The following is a 12,205-nucleotide window of genomic DNA, read 5'->3' on the forward strand; positions in this document are numbered from 1 at the left end:
GTAGCCACAGCATTTATGTGGCTGGTTCAGTTCAGTTTCTGGTCAATGGTGACCCCCAGGATGTTGATAGTTGGCGATTCAGCGATGTTAATGCCATTGAACGTCAAGGGGAGATGGCTAGATTCTCTCTTGTTTGAGATGGTCATTGCCTGCCATCTGTGTGGCACGAATGTTACTTAAATATTCGATAAAGAAAGGTGAACTAGCATACAAGGCTAAGGGCCAAGTGCTGGAAAATGGGATTAGAATAGATAGGTGCTTGATGGCCGGCATGGATATGATGGGCCGTAGGGCCTTTTTCTGTGCTGTCTCCCTCTATGACCGTCTGAGACAATGAAGTATTGATTGTGTTTTTATTCTTTCAGGTGAAATTAGTAAATATTCGAAATGATGACATTACTGATGGGAATCCTAAACTAACACTTGGTTTAATTTGGACCATAATTCTACATTTTCAGGTAAAGGATTTCTGTGGATTGATTGGCTTGTGGATTGTTTTACTCCTATATAATGTAAACCTATGTAATTTTAACAACAAATAAAATGTAGTGCTATATAAAATATATTGAAGTAGTCCAGCTAGAAACTCAATCATTTGTATAGTCAAAAAAAAGAAATGTTTGTCAAAATGTATTTTTCAGTACTTGCTCTGGCTAACTCATAGATATGGGCTCACCCAGCTGGGACAATCAATTACCAAATATGTTGAATTACCAGACAATTTTGATCTGTGGGGTTTATTATATTGAATATTATGTACAAACACTTCCTAAGGCAGGGTTGGCAACCTGTGGCTCCGGAACCGCATGCAGCTTTAACATCTCGTTTGCTGCTTGCATTTAACGATGTTTATATTACTAATTTGTAATGGTGCAGTAACATTTAGTGATCAATGTTTCTGCTGCTATCAGACTATTTTACAACTGTGTTTGAAGCAGAAAAATAAGCAGTACTTTAGCGGACTCATTCTTTCTTACCCACGTGTGCAATTCAATTCACCCCAGCAGCTAAAGGAAGACTTGCTGCTGATTCATGTCATAATTGCATTAATTAATCCAAGATTTTGTTTAACTGTAATCCAGAATGCCCTTATATCTTAATAATGAATTTTAAAATTCAACATGTTCAAAAAATACAGTGCAGTTAAAATCGCTGCAGCGAATTAGCAAAGCTCAAAACCTTTGCCAAAAAATATCCACTTAAAAGTGATAGAAAACGTGCTGTTGTGATTCTCCAGGGAAAAAGAAGATAAAGCTGAAGGCAAATTTAAGATTTGGGGAGCATCAAGATTCAACTTTGAAAACAAAAATAATTGTATTTACCTATTCCTGGGATGTAGAAACTGGATTTTTTCCCAACCTATATAGAAAATTGAAATTACATATAATTCAGTAGTAACTTAGACATGGGGGTGGTGCCAGAGGACTGGAGAATTGCAGACGTTACACCCTTGTTCAAAAAAGGGTGTAAAGGTAAGCCCAGCAACTACAGGCCAGTCAGTTTAACTTTGGTGAGAAAACTTCTGGAAAAAATAATTTGGGACAAAATCAATAGTCACGAGGACAATGTGAGTTAATTAAGGAAAGCCAGCATAGATTTCTTAAGCGAAAATCATGTTTGGCTAAATTGCTGGAGTTTTTTGCGCAGGTAACAGAGAGGGTTGATGAGGGCAATGTTGTTGATGTGGTGTAGATAGACTTTCAAAAAGGCATTTGATACAGTGCCACACAACAGACTTGTGAGCAAACTTGTAGCTCATGGAATAAAAGGGACGGATATGAAATTGCCTGAGTGACGGGAAACAGAGTAGTGGTTAATGGATGTTTTTCGGGCAGGAGGAAGGTTTGTAGTGGAGCTCCCCAGGGATCAGTGTTGGGACCCTTGCTTCTCCTGATATATATTAATGGCCTAGACCTTGGTGTAAAGGGCACAATTTCAAAATTTGCAGATGATACGAAACTTGGAAACATTGTGAACTGTAAGGAGATAGTGTAAAACTTCAAAAGGACATAGACAAGTTGGTGGAATGGGCAGACAGGTGGCAGTGAAGTGATTCATTTTGGTAGGAAGAACATGGAGAGACAATATAGAATAAAGGATGCAATTCTAAAGGGGGTGCAGGAGCAGATGGACTGAGGTGTGTTTGTGCATAAGTCATTGAAGATGGCAGGACAGGTTGAGAGAGCAGTTCGTAAAGCATACAGTATCCTGGGCTTTATTAATAGGGGTGTAGAGTACAAGAGCAAGGAAGTTATATTAAACTTGTATAAGGCGCTAGTTCGGCCTCATTTGGAGTATTGGGTCCGATTCTTGGCGCAGCACTTGAGGAAAGACGTGAGGGCATTGGAGAGAGTGCAGAAAAGATTCACGAGAATTGTTCCAGGAATGAGGAATTTCAGTTATGAAGATAGATTGGAGAAGTTAGGACTGTTTTCCTTGGAGAAGACAAGGCTGAGAGATGATTTGATAGAGGTATTCAATATTATGAAGGGTCTGGACAGAGTAGATAGAGAGAAACTGTTCCCACTTGAGAAAGGGTCGAGAATGAGAGGGCACAGACTTAAAGTATTTGGTAAGAGAAGCAAAAGTGACATGAGGAAAAACTTTTTCGTGCAGTGAGTAGTTAAGGTCTGGAATGCGCTGCCTGAGTGTGTGGTGGAGGCAAGTTCAATTGAGGCATTCCAAAGGGAAATGGACAGTTATATGAAAAGGAATAAGGTGCTGTGTTACAGGGAGAAGGCAGGGGAATGGAACTGAGGAAATTGCTCTTTCAGAGAGCCGGTGCAGACATGATAGCCCGCATGGCCTCCTCCTGCACTGTAACAGTTCTGTGATTCTGTGAACTGTGATCATTCTTGTGTGTCAGAGAAGTTAAAGCAAATGACTTTTACAGCATCAACTAAGTGCATAATGTTCCTTCGATTCTCGATACAGTTTTTTTTTCTCTTTAGGTACAATCATACCTTTTTTCCATTCTTTACTTTTTTTCATCTTGCAGTTCCCAATAGTTTTCATTTAAGGCAAATCTTTAAAAAAAACACTTCTCAGATAAAAAGAAAGTTGCCAAACCCTGTCCTAAGGTATGAACTTATAAGAAGACACATGCTATGCCAAAGAAGCATAGATTAGCAGAGGTGACCACACATTTGGTTAAAGTGCTGGGCTTTAAAGCCGAAGTGCTTAAAGAAGGAATTCTAGGATATGGGGACAAGACGACTGGAAGTACTGCCACCAGTGGTACTGAGAAGAGAGGGGGAGCTACACAAGAGGCTGTAGTCAGAGGAAGAGAGTGTTTCGGGGAGTTATACAGCTTGAAAAGATTACAAAGAGGAATGTGGCACTGAAGGGATTTACATGCAGGAGTTAAACATTTTAAATTTGAGGCTTTAGAGTTCTAGGAACCATTGCATGTCAGTGAGGACAGAGGTGATGGGAAGTGGGATTTGGTGTGGGACAGGGTACGGGCGACAAGAGTTTTGGATAACCTGCAATTAGCAGAAGCTGAAGGATGAGAGAGCAACCAGGAAGACAGTACAAGAGCAGAGTACTGTGGACACTGGAGATCTGAAATAAAAACAGAAAATGCTGGAAATACTCAGGTCAGGCAGCATCTGTGGAGAGAGAAATAGAGTTAACGTTTCAGGTTGATGACCCTTTGTCAGAACTGGGAGTACTTAGAGATCTAACAATTTTTAAGTAAGGGTGGGAGAGGAGACATTTGAATAATTGAATTAGGAAGTGACAAAAGCATGAATGAGCGTTTCATTGACAAATGGACTGAGGTAGAGGTGGAAATGGCTAATATGTATAAGTATCTGGTCTTTGTGTGAGATGACATGAAGTGGGAAGTTCAGTTCAGATTAAATTAGGGTGGCAAGGTTACGAGCAGTTTGGTTCAGCATGAGATTCGGCCAGGGAGGGGAATGGAGTTGGTGGCAAGGGCATGGGCTCTATTCTGGTTGTTCAAGATGATGGCTTTAGTTTTCCCAGTGTTTAGATGGCGTAAATTACATCTCATCCAAGATTGATGTCGGTCAAGCAGTCTGGTAGCACAGGGGCAGTGGAGGGATTGAGAGAGGTGGTGAAGAGGTAGAGCGGGGTATCATCAATGTTCACGTGGAATTGACCCCATGTTTGAGAATAATGTCACTGAGAGACAGCATGCAGATGATGAAGCTGAAGGTGGATCCTGGGGAACTTCAGAACTAACTTGGGTGGGAAGAAAAATCATTGCTGGAGATGCTGTGACTATGATCAAGTGGGTCAAGAATGGAGCCAAGCGAGGACAGCCCCACTGAGCTGGACAGTGGAGGAGAGGTGTTGGAGGAGAATGGAGTGATCAACTGCATTAAAGGCTCCAGAGTATATTCCGAAGGGTAATGCATCACAGTCGTATAGAATGATATAGAATGTCGTTCGTGACTTTGATTTGGACAGTTTCAGTTCTCTGGGGGTCAAGAAACTGATTGGAGGGAATTGCAGGAGTGTTGATTGAATGTCATTGCAGCAATGAGTTATCTATCCCCAGTTAAAATTGTGGATATCCTTTAGCTATCCAATTTTATTTTTAATGGAAATGTTGGTTATTAATATTCAATTGAAATATTCTAAACTATGGGATCTGTTAACTAAAAGTTCTGCATATAATGAAAATGTATTTGCACCTCTTGTGGTATTTTTTATCAAACTTGTTCTAGTTTTCTCTGTTCATTCTTTGCCAATTTGTTGGAACGTGCTTTGCATTTTTATGGTGACAATCCTATTTATGTGGCCTTTTTAGATGTTTTAAATTAGGAGTTAGAAAACTTTTAGCATCAGAACTTAGTACTTGTTAGTACCTATTTTGGGGTAAATGTTTTCTCCATTGAAAGTGCTGCAGATCATTTTATCAGAGGTAAGAAGTGTTTGCCATTTATCGATTATGATTCTAATTTACATTCATTATTTCAAATTTATTTTTAAAAGATGGAGATATTATTCAGAGTTCTAATGTTTGATACTCAAAGATATGATTTAAATTCAACTTCAATTACTTCTAGCATTTGGTGTAATTTACTTCAACACTTTATTTGTAAAATGGGTCTGTTGTGAGTTGTTTTCCTGGACTGCAGAAGGAGGGTATCATAGTTTGCACAGAATTCAAGTGTTGTTGAATTGTATTTTGCACAGAAATGAATGCCAGCTTTATTTTACGGGCTTCAGTATGTGTGTGTGCTGATAGCACAGTCAATCTGACGAATGTACTTCAGCTTCCGAATTACATTCTTCAGGCTGAAGCTTTCATGCTGTTGGTGACCATTGTGTGTGTTGGTGGCAAGCTGGAAGCATATTATGTGGCAGCTTATCTGCCTCCATGGCTAAAATCTTTTCAAGTTGCTTGGGGGGAAGGGAACTGGTTAAAATTTTTACAAAGACACAGGTCTCAGTGTTTCCCAGGCAAGCTTGTGCTTGAGGGATGATTGTTTATTTCCAAAGCTGTAACCTGGTACTTTGTGAGTTCAATATTTCATTTTCCTTATAATTCCCACTGGGACTGTGCATGGACATGTTTCTGGGTAAAATTGTAAATGATAAACATAAGGCTGTGTCATCATCTACAAATGATGGCATGGAAAAGCTCCTTTTTAAAAAGTGGAGCTATGGGAAAAACTGGGGTGATGCATTCCTGAATAGATTAAAGCCATATGTTTACCATTTGAATTAAACACAAGGTATATGAAAATATAAAATTATATAAATAATTTATATTCTAAATAAAGTGAAATACAAAATTCTTATCTATTGAATGGACAGATTGGTATTTCCACAGCAAAATAATTGCATATCTGCCATAGTGATTTGCTATATTATATATTTCTCACTTTTGTCATAGCTTTTCATATAGTGTGTAAAGCTGTGCTGAAATTTGGAAAAGATGTTTAAAAACTTGTTTTGGTTTTTATATTAAAGACAGAAATGAGAAATGTTTTCTGAGGTTAATAACTATGCCATTTATGTGTAATTTCTCACCTTTTGGGACATTGTGCAAGTGTGTAAAATGCTGATTTAGCCAATGATTTCAAGAACTCTATTCAAATGACTCTACTCATGCAAAAAACTGAGATACGTTCATGAAAGTGCCATCCTGTGTTGACATTTCTTTGTATTTTAATCTGTTGTATGATGTCAAACAGTGACTAGGTACAAATAATCTTTCCAAAACATTTAATGACTCTGATCAATAGCTGAAAACATACACTATGAAACCTGAATTTGCTATGCTGGTCCAATGCTGGTAGTGATTCGGTGATAGGAATTGAATATTGAACGAATGTTTTGTCATTAAATATTGAAAGTATCAATGCCAGTTATCATCCACTTAAGGTTTTGTATCAGCTACCAGCCTGATGGACACAGGAGCTTAGTCAACCTCTTTACTACTTGGGAAATTCATTGCCTGTTTTTATGTATTAGAGGGTGAATTTATGTAGTAATGTTTAAAATATTTGGTAAATTGTTGGACCATTCACAATTTGGATTCCATTCTATAAATAAATTAGTTGCTCCAGATTAGGAGGAAATACTTATTATCTGAAGGCAATAAACAAAGCGTAGAGGTACAGTCTTAATCCTCCAAATCTAGCCTTCGCAATATAAACACACAAGCAAAATACTGCGGATGCTGGAAATCGGAAACAAAAACAGAAAATGCTGGAAACACTCAGCCTTTTCTGTTTTTGCTTCACAGTATAAAATTGGCCAAAGCTCAATCTATACCCAGCTCTGTCTATTTAGGATAGATCTACACAGATCAGCTTCTACAATTGCTATTTTATTTAACAATTATATTTTTGAAACAAGCAAAACTTCAAAAGCTGGAACTTGCTTAAAATAGAAAGTACTGGAAATTCACAGGTCAGTTAGTAGCTGAAAGGGAAAAGTAGGTTAACTTGATGGGTGTGACCTTTCATCAGAGCTGTCTGATATATATTTTTGCCCTTGAGGCTTTTGTGCACTATTCCTGAGCTGAGGACAGCCATACCCAGGCCTGTACCAGGTGCCAGCAAGTGTACAATAGCAGTCCATCAGTATTTCCCTTGTTACTTGTAGAAATTGCATGTCTGCTTGGCAGCTTTGCAGTGGCACAAAAGACTGGTAAACCATCTCTGCATAATCATTACAATTTTATAAATATTGATGACTGGCAGGATTTCAGGCCGTTATGGGTGCGACCACATTTTCCCATGGGCTGAGTTTTAAATATGAGCAATGTTGACAAAAGTGCCAAAAGAAGGAACTGAAATATTGGATTTATTTTGGACTGTTGTCATGTGCTAGATAAAGAATGGCTTTGGCAAAGAAACTTGCCCTTTCAGTGATTGGGGAGGGGGGAATATTATGTGTGGAGTTAGAGAAATAGCAGAAATATATAGAACATTTATTGAAAAATGTTAGATTGGTATTTGTACAGGAATTGTCACCTCTGATTTGGAGACCTAGTTCCACATGTCACTGACATTACCATTGTGGAGTTAAACTCAAGGAAGTTTCTCTGGAATAATTACCTACAAAAATTCATTGTCAATTTGTGAAGTAACTTTTTGAATTATTTCACTTCCCTTATTTCAGCACAGACATAATGGTCCAATTGTTGCTACAGAAATATCGGGTCTCAGTTTTCCCAGTGTAGTATTTTTAACCATTAAACAAATGCTTAAAAATGCAGTATCTAGTTTGCCATAACAATTAATCCATATAATCATAACAGAATAATTTGACAGTAGTTTGAAAATGTGACACACTTTTAAATTTGCATATTTATCAAAATTTTATGTCATTGAATATTTCAAAGCTAAACAAAAAGTTCCTCATTGCTATATTGAATTATTAACCTAGGCAAAGATGATTATGGTGAAAGGGACTGAGCCTTTGTGTAAAAGTATTTTCAAGCTTTTACTTTTGCTAAACATACATCCGTTGATGCAAATTATATCAAAAAGGTGACATTGCAGCATAATTGTGTCATTTACACATGATATCACTGCATCTAGATGATGTGCATCTGTTCTGATTTTGAAGGCAGACTGTTTAAATTAGGAGCTCTGTTATATTGTGTTAATGAATGGAAAGTACTGGGGGGTGCATAGGGGGGATGGTGGGGGGCAAAGAGAAAAAGCAATTATATAGCCCCTTTCATATCCTCAGGATGCCGCATAGTGCTCTACAACCAATGAATTGCTTTTGAAGTACAGCCCTTGATGTTTTGTGAGCAAACACTTCAACCAAATTGCACATGGCAAAGTCCCACGAGCAGCATATGAGACAAATAACCAAATTCTATGACTGGATCAGAATAGATCTTTATCAACGTTGCACTCAACTTGACTGTGCTGTATACCAATAAATCATGTTCCTTTTTTTTTTACTTAACTGCCCAGCATGTTTGTTTCATTTGCTTAATGTGTGATTTCGAAATTGGTATACACTTCAATTGTAGGTTGGTAGATTTGCTATATTTGCATGAGGTTGAAGACTATAAAGCTTTGTGTTGGACAAAACGGTCGAATGACCGATTCATGAACCTGGATGTAGTCCAGCAGAGGGAGCACTTGAGTAAAATACAGAAGGGTTGTATCGCCCAATTAAATCACATCAGCGTAAGTGATAAACTTAGAAGAAAATGAAGGGTAGAAAATGTGGGAAGTGATTCCATGGAAAAGAATTGTAATTTGAGAGATTGAATATATCCTCTTGATTTGTGATTAATGTCTTCTGACTTCACCTGATAGTTTATTTTGTTAGGACCACCTGCTTCCTGTATATCTTGTATTCCTATTCCTAGCTTGAATATTTAGGTTCAGTTAATTTTGGCTAGCTGTTGGGTTTGGCAGGTGCAGTTTCAAGTCATAAAGTTCTGAATGTAAACTAAGTGTTTTGAACTGCTCAACATGAAATATAATGTTTCTATTTGTAACCACAACACCAAGGAAAACATACCTCTCAAACATTGCTTTTTTTTTAACCTTTTGCAGTCTTAAAAACTTCCAAATACAACATGTAGATTTTTTTGGGTGCATGATTGAATATTTAAGTTCAAGCTGTATTGTCAGAAGGGCATAATTGCTGACTACCGTTGTTGCATTTTCAGTTCATATTGGGGCAGTACATCTGGCACTTTAGTAGGTGTGCACTGTGATCTTTGAAGATTGTGGTCTTTGACTAGAAGGTTCTCTGTAAAGAACCTATGAATAAACTTCAAAAATAAAGTATTGCCATTAATGAATGGCAGCCGAGTAACTGAGACTACCATGGTGATACCATTTTACTAACAATTTAAGGTGCCCTAAAAGGGTTTCAGTGATTACTTGACTGTATCTCCAGTAAACGTTTTTAAAGCTAAGGTAGATATCTTTTTGAACAATAAAGGAATTAAGGGATACGGTGAGAGCGCGGGTAAGTGGATCTGAGTCCACGAAAAGATCAGCCATGATCATATTGAACGGCGGAGCAGGCTCGAGGGGCCGGACGGCCTTCTCCTGCTCCTAGTTCTTATGATCTTATGATCCACAGGCTGCTGCCAGCCACTGCTCCCCTGCCTTCTTTATTGGCAGAGATATTTGGAGGCCAGTGTTATCCATCTCCAGAATTTAGTGTGTAAGAACAGGCAACACTACCTTCAGAGCCAAGGCTGGAAAGGCATGATCATTGATTCCCTATGAACCACATCATTTAAAGTGCATTGGCATAAAGGCAACATTTTTTTTCATGCAATGAATGGTTAGGATTTGGAATGCTATGCCGGATAGGGTAGTGGAAACAAATTTACTAGAAGCTTTCAAAAGAGAATTGGATAAATATTTGAAGGAGAAAAAAATTGCAGGAAATGGGGAAAGTTTGGGTTGCTCTTCGAAAGAGCTGGGACAGACTCCTGTGCTGTACTATTCTATGATTCTATCAGATCCGTAGTATAACTGGAAAATTAAAGCATGGTCATCTTCCCAAACTGCAAGAATCCTGTATTATGAATAGTGTCTTGACAAATCCCTTGTTTGACACTAATTGTCAGAGTGCCTACGTTTGGAGCACCCACCTGTGAGTCTGGAGGTTGTAGGTTGAAGCTCCACTCTATCCTTCAGCATTTAATCTGGCTGATCCTCGATTGCAGTACTGAGGGTGTGCCACTTTGTAGGAAGTGCTATCTTCTGGGTGTGATGTTAAACCAAGATTCTGCCTGTCTACTTAGGAAAAGAAAATCACAATTCTAAGACCAGAGTGTTATTGTGCCTTGACCAACATTCCTCACTCAATCAAAATTGCCAAAAATCTGTTTTTCTGGCCATTCATTTATTTGTTATTCGTGGGACCTTAATGTGTAGATTAGTTGCTGCATTTGCCTACGTAACAACAGTGACTGCGCTCCAAAAAAAAATCCACTGATTGAGAAACGCTTTGGACTTCCTATACGTGAAGTGCTATATATAATATATATATTTATTATATATTATATATTATATATTTATAATAAATATATAATATATAATATATAATAAATATATAATAAATATATATATTATATATAGCACTTCACGTATAGGAAGTCCAAAGCATTTCTCAATCAGTGGATTTTTTTTTGGAGCGCAGTCACTGTTGTTACGTAGGCAAATGCAGCAACTAATCTACACATTAAGGTCCCACGAATAACATATAATAAATATATATATTATATATAGCACTTCACGTATAGGAAGTCCAAAGCATTTCTCAATCAGTGGATTTTTTTTTGGAGCGCAGTCACTGTTGTTACGTAGGCAAATGCAGCAACTAATCTACACATTAAGGTCCCACGAATAACAAATAAATGAATGGCCAGAAAAACAGATTTTTGGCAATTTTGATTGAGTGAGGAATGTTGGTCAAGGCACAATAACACTCTGGTCTTAGAATTGTGATTTTCTTTTCCTCCATCCATCAATATTGGCGACCACGCTCTGGAAGTGGTTCAAGAGTTCACCTACCTAGGCTCAACTATCACCAGTAACCTGTCTCTAGATGCAGAAATCAACAAGCGCATGGGTAAGGCTTCCACTGCTATGTTCAGACTGGCCAAGAGAGTGTGGGAAAATGGCGCACTGACACGGAACACAAAAGTCCGAGTGTATCAGGCCTGTGTCCTCAGTACCTTGCTCTACGGCAGCGAGGCCTGGACAACGTATGCCAGCCAGGAGCGACGTCTCAATTCATTCCATCTTTGCTGCCTTCGGAGAATACTTGGCATCAGGTGGCAGGACTATATCTCCAACACAGAAGTCCTTGAAGCGGCCAACATCCCCAGCTTATACACACTACTGAGTCAGCGGCGCTTGAGATGGCTTGGCCATGTGAGCCGCATGGAAGATGGCAGGATCCCCAAAGACACATTGTACAGTGAGCTCGCCACTGGTATCAGACCCACCGGCCGTCCATGTCTCCGTTATAAAGACGTCTGCAAACGCGACATGAAATCGTGTAACATTGATCACAAGTCGTGGGAGTCAGTTGCCAGCATTCGCCAGAGCTGGCGGGCAGCCATAAAGACAGGGCTAAATTGTGGCGAGTCGAAGAGACTTAGTAGTTGGCAGGAAAAAAGACAGAGGCGCAAGGGGAGAGCCAACTGTGCAACAGCCCCAACAAACAAATTTCTCTGCAGCACCTGTGGAAGAGCCTGTCACTCCAGAATTGGCCTTTATAGCCACTCCAGGCGCTGCTTCACAAACCACTGACCACCTCCAGGCGCGTATCCATTGTCTCTCGAGATAAGGAGGCCCAAAAGAATATTATATATATATATTATATATATATATATACACACATATGCAGTCCTTTATTTAATAGTCACTTCATCCTTACCTAAATAATGCATGAAAAGGTTAATGCTCTAATATTTAATTGGATGCATGATTTTCAGTCTTTTTATTGTAGTGCAAATGTAACTTGTTCAAAGTCAGCCCGAAACCACCTCTAGCAGCACAAGTTCTGTCCTTCAATTAATTTTAATTGTTTTAAAAATTGATATTTTATATTTTCCTGCTCTTTGAAGCCCAGTGGCTGCTTCAGACAAGTGTCCATAGGTCTGACAAAAGGCCATTGACCTGAAACGTTAACTTAGTTTCACTCTGCAAGATTGCTGCCTGCCCTACTGAGTATTTTCAGCATTTTCTGTTTTTGTTGTATTGTCATAAAGTTTTGT

At 38.6% G+C, this 12,205-nt stretch overlaps 1 protein-coding gene across 1 annotated transcript in view; it reads left to right on the forward strand.

The window, feature by feature from the left end:
- Positions 1-12,205, forward strand: part of LOC137347131 (microtubule-actin cross-linking factor 1-like) — a 441,060-nt gene that overhangs the window by 84,569 nt on the left and 344,286 nt on the right. The window contains 1 exon segment of the mRNA XM_068011260.1: positions 366-458. Within this exon segment, the coding sequence (XP_067867361.1) occupies positions 366-458 (93 nt within the window).

This window comes from Heterodontus francisci, chromosome 31, assembly GCF_036365525.1.
Source record: "Heterodontus francisci isolate sHetFra1 chromosome 31, sHetFra1.hap1, whole genome shotgun sequence".
Taxonomy (NCBI): domain Eukaryota; kingdom Metazoa; phylum Chordata; class Chondrichthyes; order Heterodontiformes; family Heterodontidae; genus Heterodontus; species Heterodontus francisci.